The 25,698-nt window shown below is 40.0% G+C and overlaps 1 protein-coding gene and 2 long non-coding RNA genes across 7 annotated transcripts in view; 2 read left to right on the top strand and 1 right to left on the bottom strand.

Moving 5' to 3' along the window:
• si:ch211-207d6.2 (sickle tail protein homolog) overlaps positions 1–25,698 on the top strand; it is a 286,466-nt gene that overhangs the window by 8,421 nt on the left and 252,347 nt on the right. For 3 of the 5 annotated variants that reach the window (XR_007886088.1, XM_051411052.1, XM_051411064.1), the window contains exon 2: positions 11,249–11,568. Coding sequence is in view for 3 of the 5 variants with exons in the window: in XM_051411052.1 (XP_051267012.1) it covers positions 11,249–11,568 (320 nt within the window). In the remaining 2 variants the exon portion in view is untranslated. Of the gene's footprint in view, positions 1–11,248; positions 11,569–12,950; positions 13,304–25,698 lie in introns of those variants that run through there. The other 2 variants (XM_051411072.1, XM_051411081.1) reach the window with 2 other exon arrangements.
• The window catches only part of LOC127370322 (uncharacterized), a 130,112-nt gene that overhangs the window by 49,503 nt on the left and 54,911 nt on the right, over positions 1–25,698 (top strand). The window lies entirely within an intron of this gene.
• LOC127370308 (uncharacterized) lies at positions 12,221–25,672 on the bottom strand. Its single transcript, XR_007886192.1, has 2 exons — positions 25,557–25,672; positions 12,221–12,403 (listed from the first exon to the last, which is right to left on the bottom strand). It is a non-coding gene; the product is annotated as an uncharacterized LOC127370308 (long non-coding RNA).

Here is a 25,698-nt window from a genome sequence, read left to right as displayed (position 1 = left end):
ACAACCAATCTGACTCTGACCCCTAGAGAAGAGACAGCAGGTGTTATCAGAGAATTTCACAACAGAGCTGCCCTCTTGAGAAGTCCTGCAAAACCCTGGCTGAAGGCTGAATCTTGTTAAAATCCCAAGAGAAATCAGCAAATAAACATCCTCATGTGAGACTTTTATTCAATTAGATGCAGATATATTTTTTTTAACCTTTATTTATATTTCGAGTTATAAAAGGTATTTACTCAAGTGATAAATAAAGATCAACTCAACCAAACCTTACAGCCACTAATTTTTCTCTCCAGTGTGATTTAATCTCAGACATCTCTTCAGCTGGCCATCCCTCACTCCTATCTGCTCCTATACCCAACCCTTGAAGCATCTTTTGCATCCCTATGCACTGCTCTCATCATTTCTGTACTCTTTTACCATTCTTATGTCTTACAGTCAAAATCGCTGCGGTGTGCCTCACTGAGCACCGAAAGCCCTGGGAAACAGCTGCATGGTCTGCAAACATCTCCTGAGTATATTTTTGATCATTCAGGCTACACGTGGAGCTACATGTCTCTACAAATAAGACTCATGCCACAGTTTCCAGTGCTTATTTCAGATCATGCGCACAATGTGGCTATTTCTGTTTTTGCCAGTGAATCATGTGACTTTGTTAACAAACAAGGAAAAAATTGACTTAATTTTGAAATCATCAAGGTCATATTAGGTTGCAGATTTAAAGCCACAACCAGATGAAAAAAGAAGGTTGGGACACACCTGAATGAGCTACTGATTAGTGTCAGCTGGGGGCATCAAATATCTGACTGCTGAAAAAAAGCAATTTTTATCTTCAAATGTATTGCTAGTGGGGGAGAAAATGCCCAGTTGGCCGTGTGTGTTACAAAGGACCAGCTCCCTCTGATGGCCTGGGGAATGTGGAAGGCCATCAGCTTTTCACCAGACTGTGAGGATCTCCCTCAGAAAAATTTGAATCAGAACCTTTGGCCTTTGGTGCATAATAATATACATAGTAAAAATATTATATAAAAGCCGATAAAAAGGACAATACATTGACAATAAAATATGAAGAAAAAGTACACAAATATTTACAGGAATGTGTAAAGTATTCACCAGGGAAATAAAGTTCCCAGTATAATAAACAGGATTAGTCATTTAATTTATTTTTGGGGGGGCTTTTTGCATTTATTGATAGGAGAGCTCAAGATAGACATAAAAGGAGGAAGAGAGAGAGGGGATGACAGACAGCAAGGGGCCACAGGTTGGAGTTGAACCCATAGCCGCTGCAGCGAGGACTCAGATACTCAATGCTCACAATGAATCAAGTGCTTCGAGAGACGGGGCCACAGGTCATATTAGCTGCTCCTTATTTGCATAATGCTGAGGTCCAGGCTACTTTATGCAATCAGGGATAACTCGCCACTTCTGGAAACTCTAAAATTAAGACAGATTATGGCCTAAAATGTTTTCAGAAACATGTTTCAGTGAACTATTTTCATAATATGAGATGCCATTTTGGTTCGGTTCAAAATCCTTTTGTTGGTCAATATGACTACAAGTGTCTGGGAAGCTGGCACAATCCTATGTCCAAAAATGCCCTTTGGACACGTAACATCATAGTTGATGCTTGAGGCACCGCAGTGGCTCTCTGCTCTGCTGTATGGAGAATACGCTGCATCAGACTGCACAGAGCAGATTGAGTTGGGCAGGATGTCAGACAGAAATGGCATAGAGAATCCGGTCAATTTAAAAAAAACTATTTACCTACTGTACAAAGCCACTGTACATGGTACAAAATGCTCTGCTTCTAAGGTAATGAGAATACAACAATGTCTATATTTAGGTGATTCTTCAAAATTATATATTACACACTAATGAAAACATACCTGAATATTATACTCCATTTCTGACAACACATCCTCCTAAATGTTACACACTGGACCTTTAAGCTAGCTATGCGTTTACAAAGAGACGCAGTTATTGTTGTTGTTGTATTACTTTATTAACCCCACAACGGGGAAATTCCCTTGTCACAGCAGCATTTGACGTGAAATAAATAAATTCAGATATTAAAAAACTATGGGGGGCGTCTGGATAGCTCAGTGGGTAGAGCTGGTGACCCACATACCGAGGCTAAGTCCTTGCTGCAGCGGCCCGGGGCTCGAATCTGACCTGCGGCCCTTTGCAGCGTGTCATCCCCTTTCTCTCTTTCTCTTATTACTGTGGTAGGAGAGGTCGGGGGGCCTCTGAGGTAAACTACAGCTGTTGCAAATCGAATGCATGATTTCTGCCAGGAATAATATTAACGATCCCTATGAGCTTATGAGGGCCTTAATCTAAAATTCCGTGATGAACACACTGACATAACTGAAGATTCTTTAGCTGCAAGATGCAGACACATTTGCACAGTGTTTTTGTGAATCCCAGGCCAACTGTACACAGCTACACACCGGCCAACCAAGCTACATCCAGCTGATTTCAGCACTCTAAAGTCTGAGTCTAACTAACTGGCTAATTGACTGACTGTCCACGTTGTGAGCCATATAAATATTCACACTGTGTTTCCCAGCACAGCTGAAGTATACCTCCAGGCCCCCACTGAACTAGATCAATCAGATCTGCTTTGTCAATGAGAGAGAGAGAGAGAGAGAGAGAGAGAGAGAGAGAGAGAGAGAGAGAGAGAGAGAGGAAAATTAGGTCATAGAAAGAAAAAATAATGATTGTAAAGTAATAGAAACTAATCATCTTTTGTTACCTCTGCTTTGTCTCTTCTTCTCTTTCTGTTCCAAGATCATCTCTGTGTTTCTTTGATTCTCGACAATCTTTGGCCAGAGTGTCTAACAACAGAACTAGAGCATTGTATTTCCATGGAAACATTAACTCCAGGGCTGCTCAAAGTGGGGCCTGGGGGACAGAGTGGTCAAATTTGGTCTGCTTAATGTTTCTAGTAAAAGAAAATTCCAAAAATAATTATATATGTATGTATGTATTTATATAAAATATAAATAGCTGTTTATGCCGTTTCATTTTTTGTGAGGTATGTAGGTAAATCAGGTAAATCAAAATAAATAGGTACCATTTGTTGGTACAACAGTGGTTTAACTGTATTAGTGTAATCAATACATTTTGGTTATCAAAGTTTGTTATTATCAAAATATATTAGAAAATGACTTCAATTAATATTAAAGTTCCTCGGGGCACCACCCTTAAATAAGGGAAACGATAGCCAATAACAGCCTGTGTAGTACTGACACAGTACAGTGTGAACGGACAGCTGTGCTCTATGTTCTCTATTTTATTAACATCCTCATTTATGTCATAAGAATTCACAAAATTCTGCGGCAGACAGCCATGTCCGCTGCAGTTCCCTCATACTATGATTTGATCATTTGTGTGCATAGTTCATATATGGTAAATCTTAAATGGACCTGTACTTGTATAGCGCCTTTCTAGTCTTCCGACCACTCAAAGCGCTTTTACACTACATGGCACATTCACCCTTTCACACACATTCACTCGGTGATGGCAAAGCCCATCAAACAGAAACTAACTCATTCATACACATTCACACACCGATGCACGGCATCGGGAGCAATGTGGGGTTCAGTATCTTGCTAAAGGCACACTTCGACATGTGGCACCAGGAGCCAGGGATCGAACCAACACTTATCACCCGGTGTGGGTGAGTAAGGTGAGCAAGGAGAGCGGAGAGTTAAGAGAAGAGAGAGAGAGAGAGAGTTATGCCGTGCCAGGAGTTTTATCACCTGGACATCGCTCGTCATCAAGCTGCATCATGTTACGGTCACAAGAAGTGACCAAATGAGGTGACAGGAAATGACCCGTCACAATTAAAGTCCAGTTAACCACACCAAATGAACAAGTTCATATTTAAAGCTCTCCTTTGCGAGCCAAGCTGCTGCTAACATTAGCTCAGCTTGTTTCTCTGATAACTTAAGATCCAGAAGTCTAATGACTAAAATCCTTCATCCGGTTCAAATCTAGAGTTAAAAAGCACCAAGATCTGGATGGCAAAAATGTGGCTTCAGACTGGATAAACAGTCAATGTATGACAGCTTCTGTCAGACAACTACAACGCTGACACATGCACAAAGGGGATATAAGGCGACCAGTGAAATGCAGCATTACCTGAATAAACTCTCATGTTTTTCAGAGTTTGAACATTGCTGGAAACATTTGGGATAATGGAAGTACACAACTCAACTACATATACAATATAGGATGTAGCGTTGCCATTTTAATGCAGAAATGTTACAGATTATAGCTTCAAAATGATATGTAAGAGAGGAGCAGAGCAGCATATTAAGGCTAGAACTAAAGACAGGTTACAGTGTCTGAACAAGTCTTCCTCCTGTGACTGTGACTGATACTGAACAGACCCTCAGCCACCTCACACCAACCATGTCAGGAATCTTCCTTCCTCCCGTGTGTGTTATTAGACCCAGCCTTTATTTACAAAGTCCTCCCCGTGGTTCCAACAGGGGCTGACGGGAGATTATGGGATGCGGCTGTGAAGCTTCAGTTTAATCCACTCCACTTCGTTGGTGAAATGGAGATGTTCATGTGGGGTAGAAGGCTGGCTAAAGGGAGATTTTACGCCTTCAAACATGACATGAGGAAAAGGGGTTGTATTTTCAGGATTATGAGGGAGGACTGCTCACACTCCTCCGTCTCCCTAAAGCAGCATGTCCTGGATGTTACTGACGCATTTTATTCTCTGTGGATTATCAGTGTTGGGAGGTGCGAAATTAATGGATAAATGGTTCTAGTTAGGAAAGTTGGAAAACAGCTTTATATGTGACTTGCCACTTTAACAGCTGAATAATTGTCTTCAAAATATTTTACCACAGAGTGAAAAAGAGGGGTTTCCAAGGAGAAACAGTAGTATGAGTTAGCCTAGAAGCTATTTTTCATTTGCAGTCCCTGGGCAGTCGTCAGTCAGTTGGTCCTGACTAAAATGTTGTATCTCAGCAACTATTGGATGGATTGACATTAAAGTTTGTGCAGACATTCGTGTTTCCCAGAGGATGAATCCTACTGATGATCTCTTGACTGTCCTCTAGCGCCTGATATTCTCGTGACATTCCCATCAGCCTCAGCTGTACACCCTCAATCTCACCCTCAATTTGTGCTTCCTCAGGAACTCTGATAGAGAGATTCTGAAGAGTATTACTGAGAGATTTTTATTTGAACTTTCTCAGTGCAGTGCCCAGAGCACTGTGTGCTCTAGCACTGCAGCCTGTGTAGTACTGACACAGTACAGTGTGAACAGACAGCTGTGCTCTATGTTCTCTATTTTATTAACATCCTCATTTATGTCATAAGAATTCACAAAATTCTGCAGCGGACAGCCATGTCCGCTGCAGTTCCCTCATACTATGATTTGATCATTTGTGTGCATAGTTCACATATGGTAAATGGTAAATGGACCTGTACTTGTATAGCGCCTTTCTAGTCTTCTGACCACTCTAAGCACTTTTACACTATGTGCCACATTCACCCTTTCACACACATTTACTCAGTGATGGCAAAGTCCATCGAACAGAAACTCATTCATACACATTCACACACTGATGACACTGCATCGGGAGCAATGTGGGGTTCAGTATCTTGCTTAAGTGGCCAACAACCTCCCGATTAGGGGACAACCTACTCTGGGCGGCTGTGGCTCAGAGGCAGAGTGGGTCGTTCCTTAATCGGAAGGTTGTGGGTTCGATCCCCGGCTCCTGGTGCCATATGTCGAAGTCAGATACTGAACCCCAAATTGCTCCCGTGTGTGAATGTGTATGAATGTTAGTTTCTGTTCGATGGACTCTGCCATCATTGAGTGAAAGGGTGAATGTGGCACGTAGTGTAAAAGCACTTTGAGTGGTCAGCTACAGCTCTATTTACCATTCCTCTGTATCACAGCGTACAAATCATACAAAATCATCATGAAGATATGAGCCTCAGAAACTGGCATATTTCTTGGGAGCCTATTCTTAATTGAAAAGAGACCTTTGGAAAGGTAGTTGGCAAAACAATCTTAAACCTGAGATCTCAAAAAATAAAACCTTGAAATAAGATTATTTTTTATCAAGTTTAAATGTATCAAATATCTACTTGGGTTCTTGAATTTTTGGTCTGTTCCGTCAGTGCTGTTATTTCCTGTTGATAAAAGTGGTCAAATTAACAGTAGGGACAACTGAAGGGAAATGGTACTACCTCATTCATGACATTAACGAGTAACATACCACTAAACTGAGTGCAGCTTAAGCCTCATTAAGAACACAGTGTAGTGAGAACATCCATGTTGGAAGAGGGTTTTGTGTCAGGCTGCAATAATTGGATCCAGTTTATGTTGTGAGCTGTATGCTACTGATGAGATGAGGCTGTGGGAATACTTAACACAGAGGGCAGCTATGAATCCCTACATCCTAAAGTGAAGCTATGCTTCAGTGCTAAACTACAAAGAGGTTTTAACTGCTTATGAAACAGTGTCAGTTTAATACTGGTACCTCTATATGACCTACATAAACTAACAAGACCATCAGTGAGAAGATTGGCTGTTTCTATGTAGTTATAATTAGTCCCTCTAATAAGTTGCTCTGTTGCGATTGCAACAATTACTCAAATTCAATCAATTCCTGTGAATTCTGTGCAACCTAGCAATTTTGTCCAATCACCGCAACTTTTCCACAAATTTGACCAATCATTGTAGTTTCCTGCACAAAACGTTGAGCCATACGTCACCAAACTCACTTCCTTGTTTCTAGTTGTGAAGATGCAGACTTATGTGACTCGTATGTCTCACATTTATCCATTTACCACATTAACATTTTATTCACACTGGAAAAAGTTGCTTTTGATTTTTAATGAATTATACAACTATTTTATTAATTTGCACTTTGAATATGCCTAAAAACATCCAAACATTAATCTGAATAATGTTTAGAAAAACTGCCCCAAAATCAGGTATTTTAGGCCACAACTTGCAAGCAGTGCTTAGTGGTTGCTGGATCTACGTGGCTGTGAGTGTGCTGACCGTGCTAAAAAAAACAAACTGGATGCTTGTTTTGTGCGCTGTATGTAGCCAACTGTACTTCCCACTCTTTATTGTGTTCCTGTTCAGCCAGATACAACAAATAAGTTGTAAAAAAAAAAAAAAAAGCAGATCAGTGCTTAATACTGCTCAATTGTAAACTTAGTGCAGTCAGCACTGTTGTTGTATAAAATCAACAACCACATGCTTTAGTGTGGAAACTGGGCACAGCCACCTTCTCCCTACATGAACCACTGTGGCCCCTCCACACTCTGTTTCCTTTTTTCTGTTACACTGGTCACATTTGTTTTACATAACCCAATACTATAAAACTGCAAACATCCCTTAAGACAAAAGTTCAACTTACATTTCAACATATTCCTCCCAACCTTCTATGATAGTGTAATGAAAGTGAATTTAGTGAAATAAAGTGAATTTATCACATGACCAAAGCAAGACTCCAATGATCCTCCTGGAGAAGTGGTGGGAAGCATTTATTGAAAGCTGTGATCAGTGGATAAGACACGCAATAACATAAAACCTTTAAGCCATGTTAAAAAGTCATTTTCCGTCCAACCAGTGATAAAGTGGCCTAATTAAAGACAGCAAAGCTCCAGGAAAGCTCCAAATGTCAGGATGATAAAGCTGTGTGTGTGAGAGGGGAGCCCATGTACATCTGCACACTAGAAAAAGTCAGTAAAAAATGATACTCCTGAAGTAGTTCATTTTGGCCTAATTAGCCAAATATTGTTAAATATTTTCAAAAAAAAAAAAAAAGGCTCTCAGAGTGGTGGTTGGTGTTTCAAATCTGTAATTATGAAGAATGTAGGATGAAATTTAGATATAGCTCCCCCATATAAAAATTGAGTCATAAAAAAAATTATTAAATTAAATTTATATGATGAATTGTTGAGGAAGAATTTAGAAGTCTCACAGCTCACAACAGAGTCTGGTACGCCAGTGGAAGCTTCTGTACCTCTTCCCAGAATGCAGTAAGTTAAACAGGCTGTGGCTGGGCTGCATGCTGTCTTTTAATATTATTTGGGCTCTGCACAGGCACCTGATGCTGGGTAGTTTAGTACCAATAATCTTTTGAATGGTTCTAACCACACGCTGCTGTCCTCCTGTCCTGGGCTGTACACATCCCACGCCAGTTTGTTAAGTTTACAGTCAGGATGCTTTCTATCACTCCTCTGTAATGTTAATTACTAGTAATTTTGGCGTGGGAATTGTGCTATTTTAAGTTTCCTTAAGAAACACAATGAACTCCTGAGCTTTCTTAACCAGGGTGCAGATGTGACATGACCATGACAGGTTCTTCTCCTTTTTCCTGAAATCAACAATCAGCCCCTTGGACTTGCTGACATTGAGCAGAAGGTTGTTTTCTGTGCACCTCTCTGCAAGAAGGTTGACAACATGAAGTCTTATCATGGTTTGAAATCAGGCTGATCAGGAAGGGGGTGAGGGAGCAGGAAAAATAAATTACCTTAATGCAGTTACCCCGTTATTGTATATGTGACACCTGTAGTTACTGGTGGTAATTAACACATTCCATTTCCTGTAACTACTTCATAATAACTTGTGTTTCACCAGTTAAATGGTTAAATGCTTTTAATGTGAAGCTGCAGCAGTAGGAAATGTTCAGTTTGCATTAGCAGTAACTTAAAGGTGAAAGCTGCAGGAAAATAACTTTTTGTCATTTACTGAAACTCATTATATCCAGAGAGTAGTACATGAGACGGATAATCAAGTTTCTCTGGGTCCTCCTAGTGCTCCTAATGGCATTTGCAAGAATCCACCACGGTTGAAAGAAAATAACCAATTGGAGTCACGAGGAGTCTCTAACACAGTGTTAATTACTGCTTGTGCACACGCTTTGTGGGGCCACCGAGCACTGGAGGGGTCTTGGCGAAGCTCATGCCGTGAAAGGTTAGCCCTATCGGGGAGGAGGTTTTGCAGGCAACCGGCTCCTTCTGCTATGCTGTGAGTTTGGTAAGAGGGGCTTAGCAGAGTGATACGAGAAGCAGAGTGTGGAAGGTTTTGCATTGTGTATGTTCAAGTTACCCACTACAGCTTTAATACAGCATTGTCTGGGAATGTCGCCACAGACACCCAGTTCAATGTTTTCTTGATGTTTGTTCTATTAGCTCTGATTGTTTTAACTGCGTACTTTTGGACAGGACAAGGCTGTTTATAAGAGAGGGAAGGCTCTGTGAATATATATATAAATATATATAAACTATATAATATAGTCCTCAGAGTTTACATCTTAAATAATAATCGAAACTTTAAAAATTAAATTTCATTTAGTTTATTTTTTGAATGAGATACAGGCCTTAAAATACCTTAAAATCAAGAAGGCTTTGCAAGCACCTGTGATGTTTTGGTGACCTCTAATGTGGGTCCCGACCCCCAGGTTGGGAACCACTGCTTTAATGGCTTCTCCAGTATTGCAGTTCTGTAAAGAGAGAATGGTCAAAATTGAAGCAGCATCCTCACTTGTAGTTTCTAGCATGGGTTGAGCTCCAAAAGACTGGATCCTACATTCCCAGTGATGCAACCGGATAGCATAACACAGGCTTTATGGTATACATTTATTCTGTTTTTACTATTACATTGTTTTCACAGACTGAGGTGTTGTAACTGACTCTGTGATAAAAATAAAAAAAAAGCTTTGTGTAGCTTGGCATGTGGCTATCCATATTACAGAAAATATACAGTATGTTATTTAATTCACATTAATTCCATTTTACTGTAGCATGTACTCCAGAGACAGGCCTTCAAATTACACAAATACTTCCTCTCCTCTGAACTGTATTCATCATTAAATAAAAAGCACCTGTAAAATCAACTGAATAAATCATAAAGCAGTAGTGTAAACCTTTATTTTCCCCAGTATATTTTTCACGTGGGTGTGACTGTGTAAGACATGTTTATGTCCACTTAGCTGCTGCTGAAACGGAATAAGGAAGCTCACCAACTACTCCAAACTAACAATATACAGACTGTAAAACAAAATAAAACAGTCAAAGAGCTAGAGGACAATCCACATTCAAATTTGCCTTTCTGCTTACTTCTAAATAACACCAGCTGGCATCCAGTCTGTGAGTCACTGTGCTTTGGACGGGTTGTCCCTTTTGCTGTGTTTTTGCACCACTGCTGTACCACCTCTGCTGTGAATTCAGGGTGTCATTTTTTTTTTTTTTTTACAGTGTAACATGTATATATGATGTGTATGTCAGAGCCTGCAGCTCAGACAGTGTAAAATGCCACACAGCTCTGTGGACAGCATCAGCCAGAGCAGCCAGAGCAGTAAGTTGTAGGACTGGATCAGTGGCATTTAGACTGAACTCAACTATGTCCAACCACATACAGCCTGTACAGTGCCATCAGCCATATCTGTTGGTTCGTAAGACATAGAGGTATGGAGATTGCCTACAATGGAGGACTTTAAAAAATTAAAAGGGCACCAGCACACAGAAAATTGTGATGCATTTATGGTGAAACTGCTTATTCTGGGGTAGGATTAGCAATCTAGAGGGCACAGTTGTATATGTAGATAACTTGTGTTATATAAATAAAATGTAATTAAATTGAATTAGAGGGGCACCCTAGATGGCACTTTATCATGTTTTGTCACAATTTCTCCCTGAACACCTAAATGATGGTTGTGCTGTCAGTCTGCCTGTTAAGTGCTGAAGGTTGACACCAAGTATCAATGTCAGTATCTTTGGTAAAGTTTTGGATAAGTTTATTGGATAATTCCCTCAATCTACTTATGTTTCAATGACAATCCCTCTCCAGCTGTGTGCCATCTGAAGCTGAATGACTGCTGTGTATTTTTATCCTCCCTGAAACTGTTGTTCTCATCATCTGCAGAGCTGAATATTGTTCCTCCATTATAACAGGATTTATCCACACACTGCTGCACATTCACAACATGGACACTACACAGCAACTGATCCATAAAGTGCTGCTGTCAGCTTCTCATTCACACACGGGTTAACGTCACTGAGTAAGACGCCTCCAGAGTTTATATACAGTGTAAACTGAAATGAGACAGAGTTCAAGTGTGAACATTTTGATATAGCCACACATTTAATCTTGTCATATCAGCTTTTTCGTGTCCTCTCGTGTCTTTTCGTGCCCATGTCTTTTCTCATATTCTCCTATATTTTCATCTCTTATCCTTCTCTCTCCATTCCCACTCAGATCCAGGAAACTCCCCATCTTCTACTGCTTTGGACAGTAGCACTGAGCGTCTGCTGCAAAAGAAACAGCACACCAACAGCAGCCTGCTTTGTAACCCAGACTTCTCGTCCTGTGGTTTAGCTCCACGCTCTCCCAGCACCTTACCTCGAACCTATGCCACCGCTACCGCTGCCGCCAGCAGGGACAGCCAGTTGGACAGTCTGATGATGCAGCACACTGATGTGGAGAGGAAGAAGGAGGTGTTCCTGGACCACCTGAGGCAGAAGTATCCCCACCATGCTGCCATTATCATGGGACACCAGGACCGCATGAGGAAACAGGTGAGATTTAAAGCTGTGCCCACTGCATTATGTGGAGTAGACATTGCTGACCTCAGTGGAATCCAGAATGAAGATAAAACATCAGATCCAAACCTTTAAAGAGGCCATATGTAAGATTCCAAGCATTTTACGTATTGCTTTAATTTAGTAATCACTTTTAATTGCCAATGTGTGAACTGGTTGTAATATAACTTAAAAAATTAGACCTTCTCCGACTTTTTCTGTTGCCAGTGTACTGATTTATATTTGTTTCTATGTAGGGATGAGGGTCGGCTTTTTTCACAAAAAACCAAAGGATGTAAAGTTTATGGGCACTCCTGAGTGCCTTCTCTCTCCACTTCCATACAGTGTCACCATTGTGCAACACTAGCCAACATTAGCTTTTATATGGAGTCTACAAATGGCTGACACCGACCATAACAGTCCAAAGTCAAAGCCAACATTACAGCAAAGCTTGTGAAATAACTTGTGATATTGTGATTTTAGCTGGCTAAGTGAACTTGCTTTCTAATGTGGACAAACTGCTAAATGGTAAATGTTTCAAAATATTAACCAGCAGCAACTACCAGGTGAACTAACCGGGCACCCCTTTAAAGTCCATTCTGCTCTGGTGGCTTCAAATTCTTACATCAATTCAATTCAATTCAATTCAATTCAATTTAATTTTATTTGTATAGCGCCAATTCATAACAGAAGTTATCTCAGGACACTTTTCAAATAGAGCAGGTCTAGACCGAACTCTTTAAAACATTATTTACAGAGACCCAACAGTACCACCATGAGCAAGCACTTGGCGACAAGGGCAAGGAAAAACTGCCTGTTAAAAGGCAGAAACCTAGGACAGATCCTCCGGCTCTAGGTGGGTGGTCGTCTGCCTCGACCAGTTGCGGTGAGAGAGAGAGAGAGAGAGAGAGAGAGAGAGAGAGAGAGAGAGAGAGAGAGAGAGAGAGAGAGACACACAGACAGACAGAAAGACAGGTGCACATCACACTGTACAAGTTGCATACTGGACCAGGATTGACATACAAACCATAGTGATGTCCCAAATCATGCTGGTAGGCCCCGCCCCTTCAAAATCTTATTTCCAGTGAGCACAGAGAAACTTTTTCCACTTTCAGTACATGAAAGTGGAAGTTAAGAAAAAAATAATTTCCCCCTGGGATTATTAAAGTATTTCTGATCTGATTCTGATTAGTAGGAATGCTTAATGAATATTCTAATTATACCACTTATTAATCATTATGCTGAAGCAGAATTTGGATTGCATTATCAGTAACACTTGATGGAGGTGTGGCAGTGACATTTATAGGCTACTATTGTGCTGTATTAGTTCAGTGGTTATGTTGAGCTGGTGGGGGTGTCCACTGCAGTAAGTCAAGGGGGGCTGGCTTGCTGAAGATGACTCATCAGTGACTTGTTGTCATGTCATAAAGTTGACAAGTTTCACTGCTCTTCTAGTCAGACTGGTAAATCCAGCATTATTTGCCAAGGTGGAGTTTTGTTGTTATAGTAGGCTACACCATCAGCAGACAGACAGAGGTGGGGTTTTTTTAGTGTACCTGGTTCTGACACAGAGACACATCCTGCAGACAGAAACAAAAAAAGTTCGATAGAGAGGAAGAAATAAGAAGAAATTGACGTGAAGCGTCGGGACATTTACCTCCAAGCCCGGAGTCAGGTGGCGTTAGCTGGAAGTTAGCACCTTGAAGTCAAGACTGCAAACCTCTCTCTTCAGGTAAGCTCATAGCCCCTTTTTGAATGTAACTTAAACCGACCACCATTTGCACCGACCGACAGTCTTTTTTCACAGCTTGAAAGAAAACATAGTTTAGCAGGTAGCTACATTAAGTTAACGTTAGCCAGCAGCGTTTAAACTTTAAGTGAACACAGCCATTCCATATGCTGGTGGCTCAGCTGTGACACACGCGCTCTGCTCTACGAGGAGACGTGTAGCGCCGTACTCCGTTTATCATCTGTCCATTTTTCGGATGCGTCGATTAGTGACAATTATCCACAACAGGCAAAATAAAACGAGGGACGGCAAACGAAGCGTTGCCGTACACTCTTCCGTTCGGCGTTAGTCTAATATACCAAACATTACTTAAATGAAATATCTACTTGTAGAATAGTTACCACCAATATGCTAACTGTCAGCAAATCGTAAGGGATTAAATTTAACTGAAATATCTTCAGAAACGGTTCTTAATCGCTGTATACATAAGGAAAGGATGAGATGTTCCCAGAACGCCACATGTCTCAAACCAAGAATCGCAAGCACTATGCAAACAGAAAATGAGGTGAAACTTGGATCTCATTTGAGAGATCTCCAAATACATTCAGATTAGCCACAATTACAGTGTGGCTACTCAATGCAGTAGCAGTGTTGCTAGAAAGGACAGAATCATAGATATCCAGGTATAGCCTTGATTCTGTTGAATCATCACTCTGCAGCTCTGGTTCCATCCACATAGCTCAATTTCACTCCAAAGTAATTTATTAGGCCTAACTACGTAATATGTAATATATCAGATTAGTATTTTAGACAGTAAAATGAAATCCAGATATATATTATATACTGTAGGTACATAATGTACAGTACAATAATGCAGGCTACACAGCCTGAAGCTTATGATTTTTTATTCCAGCCCATACTCTCTCCTCTTCTCTCCTTTTCTTTTTCTCCTTCCTCACTCCTTCTCTCCTGTTCTCCAATGTTCCATCCCTTTACCCACTGGTTGTCCTTTTTGTCTGTTTATGTAACACATTCTTACATGTGGGGCGGCTGTGGCTCAGAGGTAGAGCGGGTCGTCCCCTAATCGAAAGGTTGTTGGTTCGATCCCACCTCCTCCCCCCACATGTCGAAGTATCCTTGAGCGAGATACTGAACTCCGAATTGCTCCAGATGCTGTACATCGGTGTATGAATGTGTATGAATGAGTTAGTTTCTGTTCGATGGACTTTGCCATCGCTGTGTGAAAGGGTGAATGTGGCATGTAGTGTAAAAGCGCTTTGAGTGGTCGGAAGACTATACAAGTACAGGTCCATTTACCATTCTCTTCTAGTGTCCTTTGTTGTAACTGTATTGTAATGACCGCCAATTGCAAAGGATGTTTTCTTTGATTGTTTATCTGATGCTCTTAATGGTTGATTTTAATTCTAATTGGCTTGACAAAACACATAGAATATTGCCTGTTAAGGAATGAATGACTCTATAGCCTGCCTCTGTGCCAAATGTTTAGTATTTATTAGTAACATAGACCAATAATCCATTTATTTAATTATTGTTTTTTTTAAGTTACTTTTTTGGCCTTTTTATTGCCTGTATTAGATAGGGACAGCTGAAGATAGACAGGAAGGTGGGGTAGAGAGAGGGGGGATGACACGCAGCAAGGGGCCGCAGGTCGGATTTGAACCCTGGGCCACTGCAGCAAGGACTCAGCCTCAGTACGTGGGTCACCAGCTCTGCCCACTGAGCTAACCGGGCGCCCATTAATTATTGTTTTTGCTGTTTGGTTTTGTCTGAATGTCGAGAGGTCATTTGAAAAGGCATACTTATTGTGCTTATTATATAGGGGCGTAAAATTGTCTTAAAATGACAATAATATAATTTTAAAATAAAGTAAAGTAAAGTAAAGTCAGTAGTTATTATGACAGGCCTAATCACAATTGTGATAACCTTATGGAACCTTTATGGAGGTCATGTCTACATTTGCTGAAGTTATGCCCCAGAGGAACAATAGAAAATAGATGTTACCTTGGTTCAATGACCTCCTATGGCATTTAAGATAAACAACAGATGCAGCCTTAAAAAAATGTATAAGTCAGGTTTGGCTACTGACTGATGGATAATGCATTTCTGGACAGCACATTCCCCTTGTTGTATTTTACAACTAGAGGTATTGTTATAAATATTGTTCAGTAGTGATTAAGTGTGCTTGTTTGGGTGGTGGTGTATCGTGGAAACCCTTCTTGATTCTGTTTTCCTTTTAAAAATACAAAGACAATTTAGACTGTCAGCCTAAAAAAGTCTCCAGTTAGTTAAAAAAATATTTATTGGTCTGATTTGTTGTTTTTGTCCAGGCCCGGTGGACTGCAAATGGCATTACGAGCGCTAGAATGAGCCAGAAGAACCACACGCAGATGATCTGTTTCATGTACTACTGTCAGGATATAATGAAAATTTCAGCAAATATGACAAAAGATATTTTCATAAAAGTTACCTAAAGCAGCTTTAAAGATTTTCTTGTAAAACACGAAGACAGCATGGTATTTCATTATTGCAGTTATTGTGACAACCCTGTGATCACTGACAAATACATGTAATTAACTAAACTACGTGCCAGTGTTTTGTTGAGGTGGAGACTGAAACCAGTGCCAGTTTCCAGTTCAGAGGCTTGGCACTCCTCAACCAAAGCTGACAGGGTGTATAATGGTCCCTACTTAGCCTCAGTTTGGCACTTGACCACTGTTAAATATCAGTGGGGCAAACTGATTCAGGGTTGGACTGCAGTCATTTAAACTCTTTAGTCAACTTAAGTGTGAAGTCATTCCTTGCAGAAACGAAGATCATTAGCTCTGCCTCTAAATGCCAGTGAATTTAGTGTATATAAGCTAATCATTAATACACCATGCTGAGTGACAGTTGACTGTCTGCAAACAACCCAGCATGTACTGTGGTGGTGGTTCAATGGTAGCTCAGCCAGTATCACAGGTATCAATGCCAGTCTAGTGAGTGCACCATTTGTGTGTTTTATAGCTGCAACAGTTAATTGATAAATTGATTGAAAGAAAAGGATTTCTCAATTTTGAAAATCAAATAATAGTAATTTTTTCATTTGGGATTCCAACAAAAATACAAAGTATAAAATTGTTAAGAAAAACAAGAACAAAATATTGTCTGCTTATTGAAAGTAACACTATTACTAGTATGGATAGTTCAAATATATAAACATAGGAATAGTTACTAGATAAAAAGTGAAAAATTAAATAAATAAAATTATAAAAATATATAAAAGAATTATAGATAGACCGATTAATCAGGATCTTTATCTAGCATTTTGAGATAATCGCCAGGCTGATAATCAAAAAATGTCTTCAGACACATCTGCAAGCAGCCTCGTCGGTGTGGCGTGTGGAACGATGTTAGTGCTCTCTTTTGTGAGTTTTGAAAAAGTTAGCCCTGTAACTCTCATGCACCCTGCTGTAAACGTTTGCCTTACATTTCCTCAGTCGTCCTCAGTAAGTCCTCACTAAATTTCCTCAGTCATCATCTTTTCTAAATGTTAAGACTTTTCTCTCTGTGATGACAAAATGACAACAAATCTAATTATAAACTATAATTGTTATAATACAGTAGGATGACCTCCCTTCTGTCATACTGTACCCCGCTCTTTGTTTTAATATTGACATTATACACCAATTAGCCATAACATGACCACCTGGGCGCTCTGGTGGTCATAATGACCACACGGGCCAGCCTTCATTTTCCACGTGCATCAATGAGCCTTGGTCCCCCATGACCCTGTCTCCGGTTCACGACTTTTCCTTCCTTGGACCACTTTTGATAGGTACTGACCTCTGCAGACCGGGAACCCCCCACAAGAGCTGCAGGTTTGGAGATGCTCTGACCCAGTCGTCTAGCCATCACAATGTGGCCTTTGTCAAAGTCGCTCAAATCCTCACACTGCCCATTTTTCCTGCTTCTAATACATCAGTGTTATTCACTTCACCTGTCAGTGCTATCAATGTTATGGCTGATAGGTATATATCAGCCTATGGCAGCCCTGCTTTCTACATACCTTCATCGACCATAGAAAAACCCAAATTGGTTGACTCATGTTGAGTGGCTCCAGCCCAGGTCCACATGACAACACTAAAAACCATCATCAATCCTTTTTTTTTTTGATTACAGCCGGGTGCGTAGTAATTTAGCTTGTCAACATCCGTCAGGTCTGTAATTAGCGGTCCTCCAAAACTACGTTGGCCTTCTAACAATGGAACAAAATATGTGTGTCAGAAACACTTAGCAGGGTTTTACAGGAATGCACAGCAGGAAGTATGTGTATGGTTTCTGGATTTAATGCAGTCCACACTTGTTTTCCTTTATGCAGTCAGGTTGTAGTTTGTTGCTTGTATTGTGAAAGAGTGGTGGTTAGAGTGACTACTACTCAACTATGATGGAAGCTTCTGCCTTACCATAAGTGTACTTTATGTCAGCATTAATCGTATGAAGTCATTTTAAGGATGTGTGTGTTTGTGTATGGGTGGGTGGGGCAGACATATATGTGTACACTATAAAAAACTATGAGTGAGGACTCTTTCAGGAAGCTTTCAGGGTTAGAAGCTCCTAATTCAGTGTTTCTCAAACTTTTTGCAGCAAATACCACCTCAGAAAATAGGACCGACGAACACAATCGCATAGGCTACGGACACAGTAGGGGGCTTTATTCCTAATAAGAATTTATCAAGTGTGGGCGCGGTTAGCTCAGTTGGTAGAGCTGGCGACCTGTATACAGAGTTGCTGCAGCGGCCCAGGTTCGAGTCCGACCTGTGGCCCTTTGCTGCGTGTCATCCCCTTTCTCTCTACCCACCTTTCCTCTCTATCTACAGCTGTTACTATCAAATAAAGCCAATAAAAGGCCCAAAAACGTGCTTAAAAGAAAAGAAAAGCACACTATATATTATTCTCCATACTTATTATTATTATTATCATTATTCCTTGTCGTTTTTCGGTAGACTACTCCTCTAGTTTTGGTCGCACATACACAAAAAGGTAGTTTGCAGATAAATCGCCAAAAACCACACCAAAAAATGAATGGGTGAGTATTGGTAAAATGTTCGCGAGCTACAGTGCGTGACATCATCGCTAGAGTGGAGAGAGAGAGAAAAATTTGTAAACTGCTCTCAAGGCCGCAAATGTCACTGTACAGAAATAATTTATAGATAGAAACGTAGGTAAATTCGTTAGGGTCGCAGTGATACCACTGCTGAAGCTGTCAGACAAATAGTTTTGGCGGGAAACGCACTGATGCGCCAGCAACACCCTCTCACGGCCCCATCTACTCCCATGTTAAATGTAGAGGAGAAATTTCCAAAAGGAGCACGGAGCACCTGTTCTTCCTCAATCTCCGGAGGTCACATTTTTTAACACTAGCCACTGAAACTCAGCAGTCCTATGGTCAGGGGTGCCATATAGGGGGGAAAAGTTAGGACAATTCCAAGGGCCCTTGACTGACAGGGGCCCCAAAAAATAGGTAAAAACTAAGATAAAATTATTAAACCATCATCATTCAGTATATATATTTCAAATATAATAATGAAATTAATGATCTCTTTGTTTTTACTTGTTTTTGGCAGTGAAAGTTAAATATTCCCATTGACCAAAAAGTAAACATCCGACCACCCCCCTGTATCTGCATGAAATGGTTTGGTCCTGCCTTAGCGCACTTATCAGTGACGGTGTTTATTGCTGTCAGTAGATGCGCCAGAACTACAGTGATCACAATGTTAACTAGTAAATCAAAATCTGGTTTTCAAAAAAGGAAAAAGAGGAAAGACAAAGGAAAGGATGTCAATCTGTAACCCAGTGTTTCACCAAGAAAGGAGCCTATAGTCTGTGAGTGGTATTAACCTGTTGGCTTAATGTCCATAGTGAAATAAGATAGCCAGCTACAGACTAGTGTTAGCCTACATTTAATCACCATTAATCAGTTCAGGGAAACATTTAGCAAGATATTCACATTAAATCATTGTCCCTGCCCCTTTTAGCAGACTTAACAACAGATGAGTCAGCAGCACCCCAGTCTCCCCATCACTGTCCCAGTGAAGAATGTGAGCAACGTGTTCAATGACAGGCCAGTTAGCATCATTGCAGGGAATCTGTGGGGATTTCTGTCTCTCTTGTTCTTTTTACCATTACAAAAAAGAAAATGAAATATTTATTTATTTTATATTATTATTATTATTATTATTATTATTATTATTATTATTATTATTTTGATGTCACTGGTACTGTTAGTTTGTTATGACCATATTCCAAACCTCAAAACCTTTTTATTTAGTGATCACTTGATCTGTTCTGTAGCACTATAATAACCCTGGTGTGGAAATTCCATTTTACATGTCAACTTTATTTTCTTGTTATATGTGCAGCTAAGTAAAAAAAAAAGCTGCTGTTTTCATTGTTTTGAGAGGATGATGTTAATTTATTTTGATTGAAAAGTTAATATATTTAAGTATATCACAGTCATTTCACGTAACTCAGCTCAAAATCGCCACGCAGCGCGTACTTCCTATTGCCAGTAGGTGGCGCTATCACTATGTCTGAATATTGTCATGTACACGTGTTCAGGGCGGGACTGTTATCAAGCATTTGAAGTGTGGAGCCGATTGGACAATGTACACTCAAATTCGTGTTTTGTGGCGATCCATCAAAATTCCCTGCCACCCCACAGACACGATTAGATTGGATCATGTACGCTGAAGTTACGAGGACGTGTTCAGGGTGGGACTGTACACTGAAGATATGAGTACTCTCTGTTTGATGGCCAATCGGTGGAATTCGACACGTCGTCACAGGCACACGGTTAAACATACAGTCACAAATAGCACAACTTTTGATAACCATTGTGTGTAGATTGAAGTGATCGAATTTGAAGTCAATCTGATAAAATCTGTAGGAGGAGTTGTTAAAACAGAAGCCCTTAAATGCCGGAAATAGCATCACAGTTTGACATTCGATTCAACCTGGCCAACTTTGAGGGAAAGCCACGGATACGCCCTTTAACGTACAGTCACAAATAGCACAACTTTTAATCAGCACCATTTTTTGACTGTACTGACCAATTTTGAAGCAGATCCGATAAATTCTCTAGGAGGAGTTTGTTCAAATACAATGCAAAAAAATGCTGAAAATCATTGCAAAATGCCGGAAATGGCATCACAGTTTGACATTTGATTCAACCTGGCCAACTTTGAGGGCACGCCACGGACACGCCCTTTTATGTACATGCACAAATAGCACAACTTTTAATCAGCACCATTTTTTGACTGTACTGACCAATTTTGAAGTAGATCCTCACATGGCTTGAGCTGAAAAAGCTGTCTAGCTCTCCAGCATACAGTCCTATATTGATTTCCTGATTTATTTTGGACATGGTGACAAGGAGGAGCTGCATCTTTTTCAGATATTCCAAAATCCTAAACCTGTCACCATGGCTGAAGGCTCAGTTTGCCCGTTGTATCCCCCACAAAAAAGTTAAACTAGATGTGTGGAAATAATATACGTTCCAAAATAGAGAACAGAGGGATGAGGTATCCATCTGTGATACAATAAATATGTCTTTTTGACAAAACATTTCAGAGATTCCTTTGCTACAACTGGAGGCAGCTTGCATACCACCAGAGGTACACGTACCATAGTTAGAGAACCAGTGTCCTAACTGAATCGGAAATGCCTCCGATATACAGTAGCCTAAAATGCTGGATTGGGTATCATTGAATCTACAGTGCCAAATCATTCAAATGTTATCTTGGAACATTGAACAGTGCAAGTGTCCTGAGATAACTTCTGTTATGAATTGGCGCTATACAAATAAAATTGATTTGAATTGAATTGAATCGAATTGAATTGAATTGAATTGGAACACTTCTCAGATAAAGCAGGTTAGTACTCCTTATAAAATTATGAACCAATCCAATGTAATGTAATTTATTAGCCCCAGCAGCCGTTTGCCATTCTTTTTCCCATGATGACAAAGTCATGACCTGCACTACTCTGACTGGCTTACCCTGATATTCTCATCTAAACTCTAACCAATCTTACTCTTTACTCCTAACCAACATAAAGCAACAAAGGCAATGCATACTAGCCAATCGGAGTCAGAGGGTGGGTCATGTCTGTACTTTCACTGGGCACTGGCATCCTCTGTTTTAGACCGGCTAAGAAGACTTGATTTCCGGTAGTGTAACATTAGCCAGAGCTAGCTAAATTTCACTAGATATTAAAATAAAGTTATTTGGCTTTCATTCTATGTTTATATGTTTACAAAAAGATTAACCTGAGCCTGGTTATACAACAATGACAGCAATCCTACAGGGCTTGTATTATAAACATATATCAGTGTTTCCTCTAGGATTTTTTTAGCAGTGAAACAGAAGTGAGACTTCGCTGCAACACAATCAATATATTTACCATTTTAATGTTTCCAGATGTTTGATATCAGGACGTTGAGCTGAGAAGTGACAAGTTGAACGTTGTCCAATTAAAACGGACCCACCGCGGTGACGTTTTTGGTGGAGCTGTTAGTTTAATAGTCGACTTGGAAGAAAGCGAAAGTTTTGACAATAAGCTACATCAACACAACAGTATGTGGAGTTAAACTGGACCGCCCCAATAACCTCTGAATAGTTCTACTTGTTGTTAAGTTGCAATGTGAGCGGCAGCCAACGGGGGTGCATTATGTCGGCAGGATCATTTAAAAGGCAAACCGTGACTACATTGTGCGTCTGCCCCATTTCTGATACTCTGGCGGCAGAAATTTAACAGCGGCGGGTCCAAAATCAACATAGAGGAAACACACATATTAGTGGAGTTTTTTATTAAATTGACCTGGAGAGGTTTTAATCCGTGCCGCCATCTTGAAACGCTAACCGGAAGTCCAGTTCTCTAAGATGCTTTAATATACATATTTTTTGACCCATCATAATTTTCAGTCATCTTGGCACCTTTTCCATTCAGACTTTTTACCACAATAAAGTGTCAGTTCTTCTTGATCTGGTCTGGTCCTAGCATTTGGACTTTGGTTTCACCAGTTCCCTTTCTCTTGCAGTTGTTACCGGTACGCTTTGTTGGCCAAAACTAGCATAAATGCGAATGAGACGTCTACCAATGAATTCTGTTGCCTGGTCTACCCACGTAAAATATTATTTTAGTCTGCTATCTGTTTTTAACACACGGTTAAACACAGGGGCATCTTTTGTCCCTCATGTTTGTCCATTCTGAGCTAGTGTAGAAACATGGCGGGTCAACATGGTGGACTCTGATTCTAAGGTAACAAAACCACAACAATTCTTATTTTGTGGTGATTACACTCTAATGAAAACATACCTATGAATATTATATTTAATTTCTGACAGTATTTTGTCTAAATGCTGTTCTTTAAATCCACCAGTATTCTGGCTAAATACTTTAGCATTAGTTACAATTTGAGCACATGATTCATGGCAGGAACAAAGGGGTTACTGCAGGGCAGGAGGGAGTGGTAGGATCTGAAGTGACAGCAGAGTTAGTAAATGGTAAAAGACAGCAAAAACATCTAGTAGGTGTAAATATGTAGCAAGCTCTACAGAAGAAGTTCTGTGTGGGAGTTGAACAGCTGGCCCCTGGTGTATTCTGTTGTCTCTTCACCTCAAGTAGCCTCCTTTTTTCATCTTTCTATGTTTAACATTTGCTGCATAAGAAAGTTAAGAAAACACACACACACACACACACACACACACACCTATATTTGTCTTGTAAAAAACATGGAGCACTGAGCCAGTGCACACAACTGCTGAACTTTATCAGCTTATTTGTATAATGGAATGTGACAGCTGTCTTGAAGTTGATGTAAAAATGTGCTGGCACATACTGAAGCAGAGTGTATGGTGTTCTACAGCTAGTAGCGACTGTGGGGACACACAATGCACCTATACATACACACACTGTCTAATGTTGACATGCAGGCCAGCGTATGTGAGCTTCACATGTGTGTTTTGTCTGACAGCTAGGTTGGAAAGCAGAGTAAATATTAACACCTGATGTTTATTAAAATGTGCACTCTGTGTGTGCGTGTGTCTCTCTGTTTGTGTGTGATGCAATTATTTATACAGGTATGGTTTATACAATTAACACATTGCTGACTCTTCTAGACTAAAGCATGGTCTAGACAGGTTAAGTGGTCATATATAAACCAAAAATCAGACTGGATGTCATTTTGTGTTGTCATGATCATATATATTTATATATATTTCTGATACGGGTGCTAAACCGTTAAAAAAAAGAAGGAGCACATAATGACTGTCAACATCATTAAATAATGGCTTTTTTTATTGATGATGTAAATTTGAACATGAAATTCAAAGTATACTTAAACATATTGATATCAATTAATTAGTGCTGTCAGTTAAACGCTTTATTAACGGCGTCACTACGGCGTCAATTTTTTTATCGCAAGATTAATGTTCTTTTTGGCCTAGCACACTTTGTAGTTTTTTTCACATGCTGTTGCAACAACTAGTAACGTTAGAGAAACTACAACACCACACCGGATCTAGCTAGACCGGAAACAAAACAACAGGCACGCCGCCCACACTTGTTTAAGAGTAGTAGACGTTACGTTTTGAGTGGATGGCGAGCGCAAGACGCCAAAATGGATGCCAATAATATTCTGAATGGAAAGTTTACTTTGGTTGGTTCCATTGACAAGACCAAAGTGATCTGTGTGTTTTGTCGTTGTGAACTGAGCTATCATCGCAGCACGTCCAGTCTGAAATACCACTTGATGGCCAAGCACACAGTTGATGTGAATTCTCCGCCCCCTCGTCAAAACCAGGTGACAATGGATGATTTTTCAATAAAAACAACATTTGCACAAAGCAAGCTGATCCACTTTTCCATGTTGATAAGAGCATTAAAATGAGAAAAAATAATGGGACAAAAAGAAATCAAGGGACATTTAGAATAGATAAAAATGTGTGATTAATTGCGATTAATTGCGAGTTAACTATGACATTAATGCGATTAATCGTGATTAAATATTTTAATCGTTTTGCGAGTTAACAATGACATTAATGCGATTAATCGCGATTAAATATTTTAATCGTTTGACAGCACTACAATTAATACAGAACACTTATATTTACATATATTTACATAACATTCACATAATTAATAAAACCAACTTGAATAATTTAACACATACAGTTACAGTACTACATTTTGAGTAAGTATTCTTGATATTCTACAAACTTCAGCTTCAAACTACAGCAATTCAGAAATATTATCACTCACAAATAATATTTGTTAGACGTCCCATCCAGTGTTGGAATCCTTTCTAGTGAAATACAGCCATACTGTAGACCGTTTAATTCTGCATTTTAATTATGTTTAAGGTAGCTACAAGCTAACAGGCTACCTGACGCTAGAGCCATGTAGTGAGATAGTTGCCATAATGTTAACTAGTGATGGCAGGTGCAGTGATGCCTCTGTTGCCTTTAACGTTTGCACCACAGGGAAACTATTTCAATTTACAGCTCTGGTAGTGAAATAAGACATCGACATCTGCGTTTTGATTCAGTCTGATAGTAAAGGCACAATGTCTCGGTATCCAACCGTATTTGTGGACCAATTTTCCCATCTTTCTCAGCTCAGCAACCAGTTTGTAAACCAATATAGGTTGACTCACTTCCAGTCTGGTTGACTACTTCTTACAGTGCCTGCTTTACATACTGCAGGCAAGAGTGCAGCTTTATGGGCTTTCTGGCAGCCATATGCTTAGGATATGTGAGCTGAAGTCGTTCGTTAGTTGGAGCATTTTCATCACTAGGATCAGAATGCAACTCTTGATTCATCAGTACTCTCCTGGAAGGTAAAATAATGGAGTACAAACTCTTGTTGTCATTGAGTCAACTTGTATCCTTACCATTTGTATCTTCAAATGTCCCATTGTGGACCATAGGTGACTGAAATGTATCTGAAGTGACATTAGGCAAGACTGAGAAAATTTGTTTGTTTAATTGACAGTTTTTGTCCAGACTGCACTATTCAATTCAATTCAATTTTATTTGTATAGCGCCAATTCATAACAGAAGTTATCTCAGGACACTTTTCAAATAGAGCAGGTCTAGACCGAACTCTTTAACATTAATTACAGAGACCCAACAGTACCACCATGAGCAAGCACTTGGCGACAAGGGCAAGGAAAAACTGCCTGTTAAAAGGCAGAAACCTAGGACAGATCCTCCGGCTCTAGGTGGGTGGTCGTCTGTCTCGACCAGTTGGGGTGAGAGAGAGAGAGAGAGAGAGAGAGAGAGAGAGAGAGAGAGAGAGAGAGAGAGAAAAAAAAAGGAGAGAGAGAGCGACAGACAGAC

Source organism: Dicentrarchus labrax, unplaced genomic scaffold (genome assembly GCF_905237075.1).
Source record: "Dicentrarchus labrax unplaced genomic scaffold, dlabrax2021, whole genome shotgun sequence".
Lineage (NCBI taxonomy): Eukaryota > Metazoa > Chordata > Actinopteri > Moronidae > Dicentrarchus > Dicentrarchus labrax.
This window is presented reverse-complemented; position numbering and strand designations above follow the sequence as displayed.